The 21,056-nt window shown below is 37.4% G+C and overlaps 1 protein-coding gene across 1 annotated transcript in view; it reads left to right on the top strand.

The window, feature by feature from the left end:
• LOC122797794 (cubilin-like) overlaps positions 1 to 21,056 on the top strand; it is a 2,156,354-nt gene that overhangs the window by 1,457,663 nt on the left and 677,635 nt on the right. Inside the window, 1 exon segment of the mRNA XM_044066315.1 lies at positions 6,370 to 6,557. Coding sequence (XP_043922250.1) covers positions 6,370 to 6,557 — 188 coding nt within the window.

The following is a 21,056-nucleotide window of genomic DNA, read 5'->3' as shown; positions in this document are numbered from 1 at the left end:
AATATAGTTAAACTCGTATTTTATAGATAGTATAGCATTTGTAACCAAGGTTTCCTCAACATCTAATCCCAATCCTGCCCAACAGCAACATATCACCATATCCACTTTCATCTTCAAACCTATGCCCACATCCTATATAAAACTCCTCTTAAGCATACTTAAACTGTGCTCTTCTTCAGCTGATGATATTCCAAGTGAGTACCTAAAAATAACAGCCAATAGCATTGCCTATCCTGTTCCAATCCTTAAACAGAGGTCAATCCAGGGATTCCATGTTCCCTCTCTCTGTAAAACGTCACACATTATCCCTCTGCACAAAGGAGGAAATTGAACAGACAATAACTTTGGACCTAAAGTAATCTTATCTTCCCTTGCCAAAATACTCGAAAAATGTATTCAAAACAATTGCTAGACTATCTCCTGCAGGAAGAACGTCTGTCTCCTGTACAACATGGCTTCCATCCTTCCCATAGTACTAGCACTGCCATTCTAACCTATATAGATACTGCCAAGAAAGCTAGAGATAATGGCAAACTAGTCTCTTCCTTATTTCTAGACTTATCTAAAGCCTTTGATGCAGTTTATCACAGCAAACTTCTACTTCACTTGTCCTCACTAGGTCTCTCTCAGCCCACCCTTCTGTGGTTCAAAAGCTACCTGTCCAATAGGTTTCAGTCAGTAAAATGGCATTCCGTGCTCTCTCCTTACCTCCCAGTCACCACAGGTGTGCCAAAAAGCTCTATCCTTGCTCCCCTCTTCTTTAACATTTTCACCAACATCCCCTATACATCCATACAACAGGCTACCCTAATATAATACACAGATTATTCTACTCTCATTTGCACATTTGACAACATGGTGCACCCCTGAAAAATTATGCAGGAAGCTTTAACAGCCACTAAAACATGGTTTTGTAACTCATAGCTCATGCTCAACCTAAAATGACCAAACTACTACTTTTTTTCCCTAAATCCCTCTATTCTAACAAAAAAAAAAAAAAACCTAAATTTAAAGTCCCGGTAAGAAACTAGAGAAGAGGAGAGAGTCAAGCTGGGCTTTCCTAGACTTGGAGAAAGCATATGACAAGGTCCCAAGAAAGCTGATCTGGGCATTACTGCGGTGGTTTGAAGTCCCAGAAACATTGGTAGAATTAGTACAGGCTATGTACAAGGACCCAGTGACTCAAGTACAACAGTGTTTGGCCTCACTGAGGGGTTCCCAGTGGGAGTGGGTGTACACCAGGGTTCAGCTCTGAGCCCACTGCTGTTCATACTGGTAATGGACTACATCAGCAAACAGGTTGGAGGGGTCAGAGCAACAAAGCTGCTGTATGCAGACAATGTGGCAGTACAGGCAGACTCTGATCTAGAACTTCAGAAAAAAGATAGGAGAATGGTATGCAAATCTGAAGGCACATGGGATGAGCACAGATAAGACAGTGGTAATGGCAGCAGATTGGGGAAATCAGAAGAAGCTGAGAATAGAGATAGATGGGAAGATAGTGGAACAGGTAAACAGCTTCAAGTATCTGGGAGGGGTGGTTGAGGAAAAGGGTAGTCTGAATGAAGAGGTCAAAGCTAGAATCAGAGGGGCTGCAGCCAACTGGCATAGAGTATCAGGTGTAGTATATGACAGAAGAATGTCAAAGAATCTGAAAAGTAAGTTGTACAAGACAGTGGTGCAACCAGTACTACTGTATGGTACAGAAACCTGGGCAGTAAAGGCAGAACAGTTGAAGAAGCTAGAGGTGATGGAAATTAAGTGCCTGAGAAAGGTGGTAGGATGCACACTGCGGGACAGGCGAAGAAATGAGGACATAAGAGCAGAAGCCAAAGTAGCTCCAATTGCAGAAAAGATCAAAGAGAACAGATTACGATGGTATGGGCACATGTGTAGAAAAGCAGAAGACAATCTGGTGAGGGAGATTTGGGACAGACAGGAAGAAGGTAAGAGGAAGCGAGGGCGTCCAGCAAAGAGGTGGATGGATTGTGTGAAAGAAGATCTGCGACAGTCAGGCATGAGTGTTGAAGAAGGCAAGAGTGTAGCACTGAATTGAGAGAGTTGGAGACAGTTAATACGATACCCCAACCCCATGTAAATGGGAAAAAGGGGGGTGATGATGATGTCTTAATACAACCATTGAAGTCACTTCTTATAGCAAATGATTACGGGTGATAGTGAATGATAAGCTTACATTCAACTTGCATATACAAAATTATATAAGAAAAACTCATCAAAAACTAGGGATGCTTTGCAAAGCCAAAAACTTTCTCACCAATGCAATTAAAACTACAATTGCCACTACTTATCCCCCCCACACTTCTTATTGGTGATCCCACCCTTACTAAACTCCAGGCTTCACAAAAATTAAAACTTGAGCAATGCCATAACAAGGTTGCTAAATTTGCAACGAATACCCCTTTCAGAACCCAACACTATAGCACTAAAAAGCCTAACTTGGTTAGAACTGCCTCATCAACTAACATACGCACAGCTTCTTACCACCCCTATAATTATCCAAAATCCATCCGCCTGTCCAACACTAAAACACATTCTACACAACTATGTTCCCAGTTGATCATTACAATCCAGTGACCAAAAACTTCTGTCTGTCTACAAGCTTATCACATCTGCTGGCCATTATCTGTACTTGTACAAGGTTATGAAGACCTGGAACTTCTTACCTGTATCCATCAGGTCAGTGTATTCTCTTCCATCTTTCAAAACCACTCTGAAAGACTTCCTAGCTAAAATCTGGCTCTGTTCTTGCTCAAAACCAGGATAAACTATATCCTTAAATGTGAACAAGTACCTTTTTTTCCTAATACCTCCTTATTCTCTCCTACTCACTTCCTTACTGCTATCATAGGTTCATAGGTTCATAGGTTCATAGGTTCATACTAGGCTATCTGCCCAAGGGCATTTATAAGCCTAGCCCATAGTTATGTGGCTTTCGCCACCCCTTTAGTTTGAATATCAAATTCTCTTTCCATACTTTCTGTCTAAATATACCATATGCCTGTTTTGCCCTCACTTCATATTGCTGTTTGTATTAGACTAACTTACCTTTAAATTCTCTACAAACTGTCTAAAATTTCTATAAATATTAAATGATTGTCATATACCTTGTATCCATTCTTAACCAATAGCTTCATAGATTAGTATTAGGCTAACTGTCCTTGGGGCCATTTTAAGCCTAGCCAATTACCCCATATAAGAATCAAACCCTGCACATTGTGCCTGTAAGGTAAACTCCTTAACCCTTATACCAACTTCCCACCCATAAAGGACAATGTTTTATATGATCTTTAATTTATTATAATTATTTAAACTGCAGATGATTTTGTTTTATTTTTGAAAATTGTAAAATTATTGTTCTTAAAATGTTTTGTAATAATTTGTAGCTTTTCTCCCCAGGCCTCCACTGAAAATGGAATTCTACCAGTCAGACTTTCCCAGTAATCAATTGTCAATAAACAAATGAAAAAAAAAAAAAAGAAATAGCGTTAATACCTGTTCTTCTTTGTGCAGGGTAATCCCTGAGGGGAAAGAATAAAAAATGGCAAATGTCCTAAAAATGTACGGGAAAGAATATTTCTTAAGTTCCTTTTAATAGTTGTATAAAACAGTTATTTTTATATGAAATGCCTAAATATTATTTGAAACACCATAACAAACTTACATGCTGAAAGAATAAGCTTCTATTCTAGCAAAAAATGTTAATTTACACTGGCAGTGGATATAGCATGTCATGTAAAATCTCATATTTTCAGAACAAAATACCATTTCTTGTACATTAAAAACGGTAGCAGCCTTAACATATTACTGTGACTTCTCAACAGTTTCTCAATGTGAAATTATTTGAGAATAATGTCAAACACTTTTTCCCCCAGGAGTAGAAACCTATTCTGTATTTCAGAGTTTTAGATAAATCTGTGTATTTGTGACATTCTTCAGTATAGTCCTACATATTATATACAGGGTCATACCTCACACTACTGTATTTAATGCATTAAACAGACGACAAAGATGAGAAAAGCTGCCAAAATTACACTGGAAACTGCTGCACCTTTTTCTTGCTGTTATGCTACGGAAATGCTGTTTAACCTGATCTAATTACAAAAAGAAGTTTGTTTGGTTCCCAGAGATCAATTAACTTGTATATGCACTTTTTAGTCCCTCAATGGCTAATAAAATATCCCAAAACATGGTAAAAGTACATCATACAGCTTTTTAGAAAACACGTCTGTACAAGATATTTTACTCAGTGCTTTCTCATACTCAGATCACAACCTGTTGTTATAGTAACTACTGCGATGTTTAAGTGAATATTATTTTAAATGGAAGACTATTAAATGCTTTAAATATGGATTATAACTGGGTCAAATTTACGATGGGACAAAGACATTCTAAAGAAATTCAAAATTAAAAAATGCATTTGCCAAATTACTGGGACTAAATTATAATTATGCAAGCATGCACAAAGAATATTATAACTGCTTATGTGTTATTCATGTCCCAGAAGAGCAAATAATGTATACCATATCTTCAGAATTTATTAGCAGAAATATGTTGACTACATTGTCTAAAGACTGTGAGGGGTTGCAGCAAAAATCACTGATCTGAAAAAGGAAATGGTTATACTCTGCCAAGTTTCTTTTATGTCAGAAACCTTTGTGACTTTTGGGATTGCAATTTTCTTTGCTTATGCAGAACTTTATCAAAGATCAGTGATATCAAACTCCCAGAAATCATGAAACAAACTTCATTTTAGCTGTTAAAGCTCTACCCTGTTTAGTATCAAAAGAATCAGAAAATGTGCAGTTGTGGATTACAAATTCCACTGCGCTAATACCTTCCAAAATCTGAAGGATGTGTGATTTTTCATGTAAATCCTATCAATTGTCACCAATTAAGGGACTATTAATGCATCAGAAAGTCAAGCGGTGCTTAGGTTTGTTTACTTTTAAAATTTCACAAACTGATAATGGAGCAAGAGATATGCAACCTATTTGGTTACTGAAGAACACTGCTGCACAGTAAAAATGTCGGAAAACCCACCATGTTTATTATTTCTACTTCTCAGAGAATGTGAGGTTGTTTACCAATAACACCAGCTTTTCTGGGGGAGCAGTTTACAACAACATTCCACCTTGCTAATTACTCAGATTAATTTATAGCTACTTTATGTTTATCCCCTGTGTTGAGTACAATACTGAAATGTCAAAAAGTATTCTAGTAGAATTATTTCATACTTTAAAGCTGTGTAAAAGGCATTCTGCATGTCAGATCACAAACATGTTTATATTCTATAAGGCACAGGTGCAACAACTTTACGTTGCCACTTTGAATAAAGTTCATGGTACTGCTTTGTTATAAAACTAAGGAATATTATGGGACACTGCTCAACTGAAAGAAGTAGTTAAATAGTTTGTCGTTGTTTTGTTACAAAGTTCTACACAGTGTTGTTTGTATACTGCACAGATGAAATCATGGAAACCAGCATAGCATGAGAAAATGCAGACAGTTACTGAATTATGACAATACTATTCTACAGTCAGTTAAGGATATGAGTTATGATTGAAATAAATTTTCTAGAACATCTTGTTTGCAAGTACTTAGTCTGTAGTTCTGTTGTTAGTTTAGATTATGTAAAACTGCATTACATTATTTTTGTCTTTCTTTTATTGTCAATTTATTTTGAACCATAAATGTCTTGCTTAAAATGCATTTTTGTTTCAATAGATTTATTAAAGATGGATGGTAATAAGTAACTTCGTAGCACCCTGCAGATAAAAAGACAAATTTCTCAGCACTTTTTTCAGAAATATGAGTTAAAATTTTATAGTTTGGTTTGCGACAGCACAGCGTGCCCTGTCAAACACTGTGGCATTAACAACTGTGTGAAGACTACAAATCTATGATCTGTCTTGATCACATTATAGTCATATATTATTATGAAAAAAGAGAGCAATGACCTGCATTACACTATGACTCACACCCACTCACAAAAATAATAAAAATAAACTACTAATAGTTTGTGCAATGCCAGTGTGAGGAGAAGTAAGTGGAGCACGTAATCCCAACCATCACATGCAGACCCTCCCGATTATTACTACATTTTGAGGTAATAAACAAATGAAAGATTTTTACACAATAACTATAGTTTTTCTTGTATGCATTTTTCCCGGCATGCAGTTCATTGCTATATTTCCTTTAGAAACTAGACTAGCAAGCCAGTCCTCAGGTTTCACATATTGTCCTGTATGTGTTTCATTCTACCCACTTGTAGAAATACTATATTTGAGAGTCATACTTTTAAGTTTGCTATATTAAACATTATGCTAATCAAAACCTGACCTTTTACAGGCTGTGGCGGAATCATCCATGCAGATAGTGGGACCATCAGGTCTCCAAACTGGCCTCAGAACTTCCCATCAAACATTGAATGTGTCTGGAAGATCATAGCTGATGAAGGCAGCCACCTAGATATGACATTTGACAACAACTTCAATATCCCAGACACCAGTGATCAGTGTCAAAGCAGCTATGTTAAGGTCAGTTATAATTAATGACTGTATATTGTGCTGCTGATTGCTACAGAGGTTGTTTTACAATTCCTTAAGTGAGGGTTTCACTAAAAAATGGAAAACAAAAAGATCCTTAGAAATACAAATAAGCTGTAGCAAATAAATGCAGCACACACATCCAGTAGACACTTCTTACAGGTATTAATGATTCTGAAGCAATAATGATAATTCTGTAATATATGTGCTAGTAATTATGATTTTATTTGCTATTTATTTATTTATATTCTAGGACCAAGGAAAAGAAAACTCTGCTGATGAGTTATACTAAAACTGAAAAATAGTTTAATGACAGTGCTGTGCTATTGTAGCAACTCACCGAATAGTTCAGCAAAGCACTAGCTTCTACAAAGACACATACTTGTTAGTGATAAAGTGAACTATAATGTTTTACATGATCAAAATTGTGATGTGCTTTAAAGACGAGTAAACCAATACTTATACTATGCTTTAAACAAGTACATTTGAGATCCATAAATTTAAGAGAGAAAAGTAAATGGGAGTATAAAGTACTGGGATTAGAGCAATATAGAAAGGTCTGATTGATGTACAGAATTAGTGGATAGCTAAACAATGTACTATTTATAACGAGGAACCAATACTGCTGCCAGTAACATACAAATACTTAATTGAGTGATATGCTTATGTTTCTGAGCATCTACTGGATTTGCATATTGCAAAAAAAATGTTTTAGCAGCGATTTGACTGTGTTAGGTGATAACTCAGACCTGATGTACTAAAGTAGTTTGTTTTCATATATTTGTTAGACAGGGTGAGAAAATACAATTAGAGTGGGTGTGCCCTTTCTGTGGTCTTTCTTATGTAGATATATTTGGATCCAGGTTGTCTGGTGGTTTTATACCTGTAAAGTAACTTAGTTGCAGCTGAACTGTCAAGAACTCTCAAGGTTATACAGACATTTTATTGACAAGTTGAGATCACATAACTTTTTTTTTTTTAATTCTGCCCTGTTTAGCCAGTGAAAAGGGTGCAGTTGTGTTTCACTTATTGCTTTTATTTTCTTTTAACTTTGCTGCTGTGTTACAGGCCATTTCATGTTTATTGTAGTGCTAAATAGCTAGGTAAGTAAAATTAGTTGGAAGTTACTTTGGAAATAGAAGTAATTAGATTAGACTTTAAAGATGACTTGGCTATGGTGGATTTTTTTTTTAATTTATCCAATACAATAGAGGAAATTAGGGTATATCCCTTCAGCTATCTAGATTTTTGCCTCATATTTTTGGACTGCTCCTCATAAAATTTATCATTTTCTGGCAAATCATTGTAGTTTAAAGTCAATAAATCATGACAGGCATTTGAGTTTCAGATTTCATATCCTTAAGAAAATGCAGGCTAAAGCAAAATTTGATACACTAGCAACTTTCTAAGTTTATACTAGTAGTATTTAAAATCTGCCCTGATTTTCGTTCTTTGTTCCCCATTATTTTTGGCTTTGTCCAGATTTTTTGCATTAAGAGGATGAGAGGTATGTCAAATTCCAGTAGTGTATACTGGCTACTTTTACTATGCTGAAGCTATCTATGAAAGTAATCAATTGTCTTCTTCTTCTGGCTTTTTCCCAGTTAGGGGTCACCACAGCGGATCACCTTGTCTGCTTATGATTGGCAGTGGAGTTTTACAGTGTCGAGTTGCCAGCCTGGTGCCCAACCTTCCACAGAAGGCACACACACACATGCACTCACACCTAGGGCCAATTTAGAGTGTCCAATCCACCTAGAGCATGTCTTTGGGATGTGGGAGGAAACCAGAGTGCCCAGAGGAAACCCACGTGACCACAGGGAGGACATGCAGACTCAACAAAGAAGGCACCCCAGCCGAGAATCGAACCGGAGAACCTCTTGCTGTGAAGCGACAATGTTAACCGCTGCAGCACCGCCGCCATCCCTATGAAAGTAATTAATAATTGAGTTAATATAGAGGATTATGACTACGTTGCCAATTCTATCCAACTTATGTGTTTAAGACACAGATGCCAAAAAATTTACCTCAAGAGAGAAGCTCCAGAGGTGAATCTTGGCATCCATGCCAATGACACATAATTAATGGTTAGAATCAGTGAGACCAAATCATAATTCTTTATAGTGCTCTATGTACTCTTAGTTACAAAAAAATATGCTATCAGAGAGGCAGTGTAACTCTGTTACATTTACACTCACCTTTTATGCCTCTCAACTGTCCAAATGTTTGCAGAATGTCCATATTATTGATTCATATTTTTGGTGAGTTCTTTATAAAATGTGTGGTTTTCAGACAAAATACTGAGGATTGACATACGTTTCAGACTCTATATCCTTTAAAAATACAGGTAAACCACATCCTGGTTATTCTAACTACCTTTTACATTTTTAAGAGGTAGTTTGGGACACCTTATTGGAACTGACAGCAGGCAGAAACAAATCTTTTGTTCTGCCGCTGTCATTTGCTGGAGAGTACTGGCAGATTTTACTGCTGAGATTAGACCCAACCTTAACAACACAAGCAGGGGGTGTTTAACACCACTCTGGTGGTTAACTGATGTGTCTTTTTCTGAATATTAGTGCATAGTTAGTACTCTACATGCACTACAATAAGTTCTTCTTCTTGCTTTTTTTTTGGAGGGGGGGTGCATGAGCAGTGTGGTGGGTTTTACTTTGAGAACAGAGATGCAATGATCAGTATCTTGTTTGAGGTTTGTTTATATTTTGGAGATGCTGTTATCTGCATACATGAGCATAGTCTAATCTGCATATTGTATTACTCTGAAGTTCCCACAGTGCTGACACATGGTACGGATGATTATAGAGAATAGCAGTACACCTATTAAGGATCATTGAGGGTCTTTATAGAGGATTCGTATTGGCTGTATGCACATTGCTCCCGCCAGTTTGAGATCTGTTGTGGGGGTAGTTTGAGAACCAGTGTGTCATGTGAGTTTCAGTGCTCTGAAAAGATGTGAAAGATGAAGGGGTAATTTGCAGAGACAAATTATTTGGATAAGTCAAGGGAAGAAACATTGTACTTATGAATTTCCGATTGTTTAAGTCATTACTTATGGTTTCAGTGAGTGAAAGCAACGCAGTGTCGAAACTATAATTTAGTCAGAAACCATACTGAGCTCTTGATATACGTTTGTGTGTGTGTGTGTGTGTGTGTGTGTGTGTGCGTGTGTCTGTGTGCGTGTGTGTGTGTGTGTGTGTGTGTGTGTGCGTGTGTGTGTGTGTGTGTGTGTGTGTGTGTGTGTGTGTGTGTGTGTGTGTGTGTGTGTGTGTAACAGTTCATGAGATGCTAAATCAGCTGTTTGTAATTCGCTCCTTAAATAATTTTGCCAAGTAGATACAGTATTTTTAAGGGTCAGTAGGTAGCTATAGAGCTGCAAAGCTATGGAACATATGTTTCAGGTATATTAAATATTATTGTAAAAATGTACAATTGTTACAGAAAAAAATTGCAGAGGAAAGAGTCTATAAAGAATGCTTTAAAGGTTTATACAGTTTCTAAGGGAGATGCATCTAAACAGCAATTTATGTCTTGTCAAGAATTTAGTAACTGGATTATAGAAATGTTACGGATAAAGGTCATTATTAAAAGCTATTGAAGACATTTTTTCTTGAAATTACATATTATATTAAAACATTGTCATTGTCTTATAACTGTTATTTATTATATTTTTTTGACAATTCCTGGGAATAACAAATTTTGAATTTATAAATATGTAGATGACTGTAAAATCGGATTTATAATGTAAAATAAAACTGACTCTGATGAACTTAATATCTACTTACAATCATTAAGTACCTGGACATTAGATGTAGGATTAAGATTTATTTTTTATAAATGTAAGATAATTTCTGAAACAAAATTCAAAGGTATCCTGCATATTTATCTTCCACTAAACTTCAGAAGGTCAAGGAATACAAAGACCTGGGCATTATCGTATGTCTAATCTAGCCCCTAATAGACACGTTAATGTAGTTATTGCAAAATCAATAAGATATATGGGCTTTTTGCCCAGGAATCTTGTAACAAGATATGAATACTGCATAGCTCTGATGTTTACAACTTACAGAAAATAGCATTACTCTAGCTCCAACACCCTAGCCCAAAGGTTCCTAGAATTTATAAACTCAAATGCTATGGAACAACTTGTTACCACTCCCACAAGAGGGGAAAACATACTGGACCTGATCATCACCAACATGGGGACTCTATGCTCCAGACCAGAAGTGTATCCCTTACTGGTAAGATCAGACCATAAACTAATCTCACTGGATATTCACATCCCAACCCCACCCCCTGCCCAGAAAACCACAGTGAAAAACTTCTCTAAAGCAAATTTCACACTCCTCAAAACCGAGGTGGAATCCTTCAAAGCCCGCGGGCCTGTGGAAAATATGGCCCAGACCGCAGAATCCTTTATAAACGCATTCTATGAACACCTTCAGGAATGCATGGATCATGCAATCCCAAATAAAACCAAGACCCAATCCTCCAAAGGCAGACGTCCTGTCTGGTGGACCCCAGCCATAAACAAACTATACAATAGAAGGAGGAAGCTACTACATGATAGAGCAAAATCCCAAAAGGGAAGGCATCTCTGATCAGTATTAGCAAAAAACTACGGGCACTCATAAAATCGTCTAAGGCCAGCTTCGAGACAAAAATTGCACAGGACACTAAGGATAATCACAAGGCTTTCTTTAGTTATGTTAGGAACCTGGGTGGGAATTCCCAGATATGCTCAGAATTAGTCCAAAATGACAAAAAATACACCGAACCCACAGACATTGCCAACATCCTAGCTGACAGGTTCAGCGCAAACCCCCCCCCCCACCAAAAGGGCAAATATCTATCCCAGCAGAGTGCTGCCCCCCTGACATCTCAAATGCTCAGGTAAGAGCTACCCTCTCCAATGCAAAAAACACAGCATCAGTGGGACCAGACGGTGTCCTGGGCTGCATCCTACATGAACTCCAAGAAGAGCTAAACCCAAACATAAAACTACTGTTCAATCTCAGTCTTACTACAGGATATGTACCCAAAGAGTGGTGTACAGCAACAGTGTTCCCTCTCCACAAAGGTGGTGCCTCAACGGATCCTGGAAACTATCGCCCCATAAGCCTGACTAGCTTGGTCTGCAAAGCTATGGAAAGGATCATCATGGACCTCATAAATAAAGATATTGGGGACCTACAGACACTGGATCCTACCCAGTTTGGCTTTGTTAAGGGCAGATCCTGCCTCTTAAACCTGGTTGATTTTATTGAAACAGTTAACAAGGCCATTGACGAGGGGAAGGTGGTCCACACAGCCTACCTGGACCTCGCAAAAGCCTTCGATACAACACCCCACTCGGGCATTATAGATAAGCTCACCAGCTTAAATATAAACACCTATGTCACTAGATGGATTGCAAACTGGCTCAAGGACAGAACCTACATGGTTAGAATTGCTGGAGCCATGTCAGACTCCAAATGCTTGTGTTTAACAAATCTTTTCACACCACCTTCACCTGTTTCTCTCATCATAGAGGTACTAGGGTTGATGGTGGCTTCCATTCAACTAGTGCCGTATGTAAGGTTCTGTATGAGGGTACTACAGTGGAACTCAACCATGCAATGGTCCAATCAGTAGATTCTATGAACAATCCAAACTGGTTCTCTTTTATTTGCATACGACATTTGGCCTGTTCAATGGAATCTCTCACTGTTTCAACAGGAAGACTTTTCATCCTTCACTTCCCAAAGGCCATGGTGACTATGGTCATACCCTCTCTGTAGTTGGAGGGGGTCAATACGAGAGAAGAATGGTCCAGGACATGTGGAATCAACAAGAATCCAATCTTCACATTAACATTCTGGAGATGAGAAGAGTTCTCCTAGTGTTACAGACCTTCCTGGATTACCTTCTCCAGAATGTGATTTTCATGCATACAAGACAGTGATCTGGCCAATCAATAAGCAGGAAGAAACTTATCTTAACCACCAAGCTTAGAAGCCATGAGAGTCTGACAATGGGCGATGCCTTTGCAATACCTCCTGGCAGTAACTCACATACTGGACTGAGCCAGATATCTAGAGGAGAAGCTCAGCAGATGTGTACTGATGCCTCAGAAGTTATCTCTCAGTCCATTGGTAGCACAAATTATATTCTGCCTTGCTGTGACATTTTTTCAACCAAGACCCATACAAACGTTGCAGCTCTTTTGCCCATATCCCTCCACAGAGACAGACCTCGAGGGGTGTTCTGACCTGTTAGTAGCCTCTCATTCATCTTTACCTTGTTACCATTAATGATACAATTCATGCAAAAAGTATCCCTCTGCAAGACGTTCGTCATTCTCATAGCTCCCTTTTGGCCAAAGCAGGTTTGGTTCTGCATGTTATGACCTCTGGCTTTTGGATTTCCTTCAAGATCTCCTATCCCATCAATACAGCAAGCTTCATCCTGACATTCCTTCTCTCTAGCTGACCACAGGATTTTTCCATTTCCACTGATTGTCAGTGAACCAGCTTACATTTCCAGAGTTACCCAAATTCTTTCCGATTTGTAGAGAGCTGCTACTCACAAATTCTAGAAGATCAAATGGAAAAGATTCTGATTTGGGCTACTTAATAGCTATATAATAAATCAGTGAAAATGAACAGACTAGAGATAATGAAGACTGAGCATTATGGTAAATACACAGGTTCTTTTTAGAAGACAGAACATGCAATGAAAACCTGAGATTTTCTGCTATACCAGAGAAACAGGACAAAATAGATTGCATTAAGTTTTTGAAAGTACATGTAAGTAACTGTAGAGGTGTTCCACAGCAGGATTTGCTAATTGAGAGATCTTGTCATGTGTATGTTCCAATCCAGGCTATGAAAAAGTAGCAAGGCCTGTGTCACTAAAGATGCAATCATATTAGCAGACAGAGCTGATACTGACAAAACTGTGGCAGAAGTAAAAATTATTGAAAATTGGGGATACCAGAGTATTTGTGGAAAATAATCATTTACAGTATACAAGCAGAATAGAAGCAATTTTCCCAGCAATCAACAGATGTCAAAAGGCAGGTGTTAGATTCATTTCCAGCTGTCTTAGGTTAAGGAAGAAATAAAAAAAAAGTTTAGGCAACAAAGAGTGACCCAGCAAGCTGAGAGGGACTCAGAAAGGGACTCATATTCTCATTCTTCTCATAATAACAAAACCCATAGAAAGATATTACCAGTAAAACCTTTTCCATTGTTCCAAATGAAATGAAATTGCTTGAGTGATAGGAAAAAAACAGGAATTGGCTAGAAGAATCAGAGTACCTTGGATTTCAACTAAAGACTGATGTTGGGACTTGGGAGGTCATGATAATCAGGAATAAGATCAGCAACAAGGTGAAATTTGTGAAAAATGAAAGAAATGTAAAACATCATTCCCAATGGATGTAGTTTTATTAACATTAATTGAGATTCTGCAACAAGTTTCTGAAAAAGACTGGACGTTTATTACTGTTTTAAACTGCTGGGTGGACTCTAAGCCATAAACCTCACTTTATGTCATTAATATTAGATAATGAAAGTTAAAACAAAGTTTTTTTCTTATCAATATTTGTATAAAACGTCATGATATAAATTGCATCTTATATTGTATATTCAAATGTGTGTCTGGGGGGAGTTTATCAATGACTTTTGTACATTTGCTTAATTACAATGTATTCCAGTTTTGTGCTGTAACAAGATAGAAAAGTCTGGAAAGAAGGTTAATGTTTATATAGTGTTGTGATCCTGGGCTTCTGGTAGAAGGATGTAAACATGTATTTACCATATTATATGCAGAATTAAAAAAATAATGTTGCCTGTTTTATAGAGGTGGATGTCTAGAATAAAATTCTTAATTTAAACCACTGGAAGCATTTACTTCACCAAACACTTTTGGAAAAGAAGAGCAAATTATGAAAAAAAAATGAAAATTTGTAGATGTTAATCATTAGATTACTGTTGTAGTAGCCCAAGTTATATACATATAGCCGACCAAGAATCAGATGTCAGGTATTTAAAGCTTTTGGGTGCCTTACATGTGCACCATACTTCCAAGAAGGAACAAGACCGTGCTGGTGCAAAAGAAAGGTGTATGGGTACCAAAATTTAGAACTTTCTTGCCATTGAAGATAAGTCAGATTCATTTTTTTTCCTGCATCTTCAATGACTCAGCAGTCAGCTAGTTCAAGATATTGGACAGATAGGTCCTCCACTGGTAACTTTCCTTCCATATTTCTGTGAACATTTGTGCTGTTGATTATTTATGTATAAGAGAAAGGGAAATTGTCTTATTGGATGGCAGATTTCTTATAGATATTCTCACATAGTTTATTTATTTATTTATTTATTTATTTATTTTGCTTAGGGAAAGAACACAATTTTCAGTCATGCTCTATGTTTGTCATTAATCCTTAAAACTATTATGAGTTGTCTTATATCTATGAAACTTTTTTTTGGTCCCTCCTTTGTTTCATTGTTACCTGCCCAGCAACCAGGTGCCCCATAGATATTGGGTCTGCCAGCTAATGCCATGCCTCCTGGATGTATTCCAGTATTGCTGGGGCCAGTCATGGATCCTTAGGTATCCCCGGGGTCTTGGTATATCTTTGCATCCATCCAGGGCAGATTACTGTATGACCTACCCATTGTTCCTATTTCCATCCTCCCTCTGTCACAACATGCTTCATTCTAGGAACAACATGCAATGTGAGCAAGTGACATACCTTTCCACTTCTGCAGCAGCTCAGGCAGGCTCACCTCCCACCTTGTGAGCCGTGCTTCCTCTAGTGATGTCTTCAGCCTCCACTAATGATTTTCACAAAGAGATACCCATGTACTATCCTCTCAGAGATCGACACACTTATTCCTCACTGCTGCTCTATCAGTTGGCCAAGTAACTAATCAAACCTGGGTCACCTATGTCATAGTCAGGGATTTATCCCTCTATGCCACCAGAGCAGCTAGCTCCCTGGAGCTTTAAGTAAAAGACCAGTGGCTTAAGTCCTTACACAATTGACTATGGACTTAAGTGCCAGTACCTCAGACATCCTATGTATGGGTTGCCAAGAAGAAGAAAAAGAAAACTTCTAGAGAGGCCATGGAAACATCTTATCCTCTCTTCTCTGGCCTTTGATGGATAATTTCACTGTGGCCATTTCAGGGTCTTTAGACCATTTATCTGCTTCTTCTTCTGACTCCTCATCTACTGCTCCTTGGGAAGCCAGTAAAGGTTGAGAGTCTAGTGTGTAGTCCAGGGCTGGATGTATGCCAGCTTCAGAGAAGGAAGAACTGCATTTGGTCATACCAAATGGGGCTGACGGCAAGCAACAGATATTAGTTAGGGAAGATATAGCAGGCAATGGTGTGGAAGTCTAGGTTTCAGAGTCTACTCAGAGTTTCTCTTTAGAAACTGGGAAGAAAAAAATCAGAAGGTTAAAATGTTTTCTACTCCTACTACCAGTTCTCATAAATAATCCAAAGAGGAATGGTTTCCTTTGTTAAACGTCTTTTTAAAGTCTTCCAGTCACTTCATGCTCCTTCCCCAGCTTCTTTGCATTTAAAAAGGAAAGTATCTCCCTCTCCTTCAGACTCCGACATAGAGGACATTGGATTAAACTGTGCTTGCCAAGTGTCTTCACCTGAATCTTTCAAATCAGAAACTGAAGAAAACATTTCTTCAGAATCTTCTGTGGAAGAAATACATCTTTTCTGACAGTATAGGGAGAATTAAAGAGTTATTCCAGTGGGATCAGAAGGCAATTTCTGGTATGCAAAGGAGGTGTTATGACCTTATACAGTTAGAAACCCTTAAACCATTGGCCATTCCTGCTGTCACTGGGGCATTAGAGAATGCATTTAATGCTGCTTATGACAGAAGTCCATTCTTCTGATATTAAGCCTTTATTGCTTTCTGTGCTTTCCTCAGTCACACAAATCACTAAGCACTCTTTCAGTAGCTCTAATGATGCAGGTGATGCAGTATCTAGTGCTGCAACCAGAAGATCAGTAATGCAGAAGTGTTTATGGGTGAGGTCCCAAAGGGATGTCAGATCAGAAATTCTTTATGCTCCTCTTGATAAAGGGGTTTTATTTGACCCCTCTTCTGATGAAGTCCTTAAAATATTTGATAAGAGGGAAAATAACCAATGGGATAAAGTGAATCTTTCAATTCCCTATCCCCAAGCACAGCAAAAAAATTGCCTTCCAGCTGTGGGCTGTTTTATAGGAACCTATCTGAACAATCCCAATAAAAGTCAGTGAACCAAAAATTTAAATGGAAATGGCAGGAGAGCTCTAGGAAAATAGGAGGGGCACCACAAGCCCAATCTCATAGGATTATAGGATCATAGAATTTTACTACGCTATCGACCTGGAGGTCATTTCAAGTCTAGCTGTTTCATCCCAATGTAATACCATTGATACGCTAGTCTATGCCCATGATTGCATTTAGTAAAAACTGCCCATTTCTAGGGGTGTTATGGGCATTGTCACCAGTAAGAATTGATGGTGCTCCATCCACTTGTCTAGGTTCCCTTTGAACAATGTCATACAGGTGCTCTGTTTCACATTAATTGGTAGCCTATTCTAAAGATGTGGTAAGTTTGGAGGGGATAAGGGAGCGACATTTTCACCAAACCTATCGCTAACAGGTTAGCTATTTCTGTGCGGTCAGTGTGTGTGATACTGTTATTCACAAGTTTAGTCCATGCTTGGGTCCTACCTTTTAGGCTATGTATGTAGCTGTAAAAGGCCTTTTGGTTATCCTTGGCTGTGCTTGCTAAGTTTTTCTCAAAGATGCCCTTACCGGATTTGACATGTTGCAAAACATGAAGACGCCAAACAGGAACAAAAGGATGAGCCACTCCACAGTAAAAAATGCACCTATTCAGGCCAGATTCAATAAAACCAATTCTGGACTTTATTGAAGAAAATAAAACAAATGATAAGCACTTTCGTCCTGACCACTTCAGAACTTCATCAGATAATGAATTAATTTACACAAACCATTTATACAGTTCAGAGGAAACTGGGTAAAACAATCATTAAAAGTTAATAAGTTATTTAAAATGACACCCCCCCCCCTTAAAGAAAAATCATGTAAAAACCATGCTTTATATATATGAAAACTGGTTAAAATGCATAAATAAATGTGGAAAATTCAAGTTGTATTCTAAAAACATAATAAAATATATAATTTAATAGTACAGAAGAAATATAATTTTTTTTTAAAAGAAACACTATCTTTCTAAAGCTTTTAGTTTCAACAGAGAGATAATGGAAATGTATTCATTTAAGCCTGGCCAACTTGATGCATTGAGACGCATTTGCCAGTAAACCTCTCTCCTTTCTAACAAAAGTGACCAGGCAGCACCTCGAGGTTCTGTTTTAATATTGTCAATGACAGTGAAATGAAAAGAGTGACCAGTATTTTCCATAATGTGTTTACTAAGTGCATTTGTATCTTTTTTTGATTTTATATCATACAAATGTTCGTAAATTCATTTTTTTTTAATTTATGGTCAGTTTTTCCAATGTAAAAACAGCTACAACAGTTACAGAGAGCACAATAAATAATCTTTTCAGATCCACAGTTATATTTTTGATGTAATTTCACTTCAATGTTGTTTATCAGAAAAATGCCCCCTTCCTTAATGTGTTTGCAATATTTACACATGCCACACTTTTTCATGTGCCCAACATTATTCACTCCCTTTGGTTTCATCTCAAAAATGTTTTTTAAGTTTCTGCCTTTCTTGAATACTATGGTGGAGTGTGAATCAATGAAAGGTCTAATGGTTTTCTCTTGGTTTAGAATGGTCCAATTCTTTTCCAAGATTTTCCTTAATGCAAAACTGTCATTGGTATATATAGTAATAAAATATGTCTTATAGTTCCTTTTAAGTTCTTGATTCTGCACACTTAAAGACTGGGTAAATTTATTGGTATTGGTGATGCTGTTATCAGTGTCTGTTATTCAGGGGCTAAAATGCCCTCTCTCCCTTTTATTTACTACCTCTAACATAATGTCAGTAATAAACTTGCACCGGTAGCCTCTTCTTGAAAACATGGCTTTCAAATTGTCACATTCGCTAAGGAAATCATCCATAGCAGATACCATTCGGGCCACCCTCACAAATTGTCCCTTTGCAATAGCTTGTTTCTGTTTCATTGGATGTGTACTTGAAAAATGAAGTAATGAGTTGGAATAGGTTTCCTTTCTGTATATTTCTGAAACAAATTTGTTGTTGGTGTGTTCTTTAATGAGAAGAACATCTAGGAAAGGCAGCTGGTCCATACTGTAGTTGTATGTGAATTTCAAGAAGGTGGTGGTGGAATTCATGTATGATATTAAATCTACTATATGTTCTGGAGGTCCATCCCACAAAATAAAGATATCATCCAAAAATGGGTGTAGCATTTTACATACTTAAACTTTGGACTGTTGAACAAAAACTTCTTTTCCCAGTGGGTTACAACAATGTTTGCATATAGACCCTCACATGAGGAACCCATCGATACACCCTCCTGTTGCAAATAGATTTAGTGATTAAAGAGAATAAAGTTGTTGTTCAATACAAGTTCAAGTAGGTGTGCATATACGTGAACTTTGTTGTGCTCAATGCCTTTTTCATATAAGTATTCTGAAAACCATTCTAAACCTGTATTATGTGGAATGACAAAGTATAAGTCTTTGATATCGATGGTTAAAAGGACATAATGGGTTTGAAATTGAGCGTTGTTGAGGAAGGGGGCATTTTTCTGATAAACAACATTGAAGTGAAATTACATCAAAAATATAACTGTGGATCTGAAAAGATTATTTATTGTGCCCTCTGTAACTGTTGTAGCTGTTTTTACATTGGAAAAACTGACCATAAATTAAAGAACTGAATTTACGAACATTTGAATGATATAAAATTAAAAAAAGATACAAATGCACTTAGTAAACACATTATGGAAAATACTGGTCACTCTTTTCATTTCACTGTCATTGACAATATTAAAACAGAACCTTGAAGTGGTGCCTCGTCACTTTTGTTAGAAAGGAGAGAGGTTTACTGACAACTGCGTCTCAGTGCATCAAGTTGGCTAGGCTTAAATGAGCACATTTCCATTAGCTTTCTGTTAAAACTAAAAGCTTTAGAAAGATAACAGTGCTTCTTTTTAAAAAAATATATTTCTTCTATACTATTAAACTATATATTTTATTATGTTTTTAGAATACAACTTGAATTTTCCACATTTATTTATGCATTTTAACCAGTTTTCATATATAAAGCATGGTTTTTACATGATTTTGCTTTAAGGGGGGGTGTCATTTTAAATAACTTATTAACTTTTAATGATTGTTTTACCCAGTTTCCTCTGTACTATATAAATGGTTTGTGTAAATTAATTCATTATCTGATGAAGTTTTGAAGTGGTCAAGATGAAAGCACTTATCATTTGTTTTATTTTCTTCAATAAAGTCCAGAATTGGTTTTATTGAATTTGACCTGAATAGGCGCATTTTTTACTGTGGAGTGGCTCATCCTTGTGTTCCTGTTTGGCATCTTCATGTTTTGCAACAGTTTTTCCTTTTGTCTTTTTTCACTGGATTTGACATGTCTTATTTGCCTGTTGAGGCTGAGGAAGGTGCTTTTCCATAATTACGGCCTCACCTTTGTTTTCTTAGACAGTAACTGTTTGCATTTTTTGTAAAGTTTGTTGATGCTGGATGTCCACCATGGTAGCTTGTTTTTTTTCTTGGGGCTCTAACTTTGATTCTATCTGGTACAGCCAAGTCTATACACTTATGCAAGTGATTGTACAGTGCTTTAGTGTAAGCTTTGGTGTAGTTACCACTTCCAGGTGGGGGTGGACCCCCTAGGAGGATATTGTTTGCCTTGATGAAGTTTTTTAGTCTGACTTCACCATTTGTAAGTTCTGGTGTTAGTGCTAGCTCAAAGGTGACTGATTTGTGGTCAGATTTAACTAATGAGGGTCCAGCAGTTGCAGCAATGCATGTTACTGAGGACCAGATCTAGTGTGTTTGTTCCTCTTGTTGGAGTATAAACAATTTGTTCCAGGACATTTGAGTTAACAAAGTCAAGTAACTTTTGCACTAGTGAATTAGGGCTAGAGTAGGTTTCCCAGTTAATGGTGGGATAATTGAAATCCCCCATAACCACAGTTTTCGGGAATATTTGGATTGACTCCAGTTTGGCCAAGTACGTTTTCTGCACATCACGGCCCATGGAGGGGGATCTATAACTGGCTATAACTTGAATGAGGGTCTTCCCCCAGTAACCTGAACTTGGAGTAACTCCATGGAGTTGTCTAGTCTAACTAGACATGAGGTGAATTTGTCTCTAATTTAGATAGAAACACTGCCTCCTTTGGTTCTCACACATTTGTTTCATGGTCTGAAGGTGTGGAAGACATTGTAGCCTTGCAAGGCCGGGGTACTCTCTGA

Source organism: Protopterus annectens, chromosome 3.part1 (assembly GCF_019279795.1).
Source record: "Protopterus annectens isolate FY-2018-M chromosome 3.part1, PAN1.0, whole genome shotgun sequence".
Classification (NCBI taxonomy): domain Eukaryota; kingdom Metazoa; phylum Chordata; order Ceratodontiformes; family Protopteridae; genus Protopterus; species Protopterus annectens.
The sequence above is the reverse complement of the archived record's forward strand: the minus strand, read 5'-3'. Positions and strand labels throughout refer to the sequence as shown.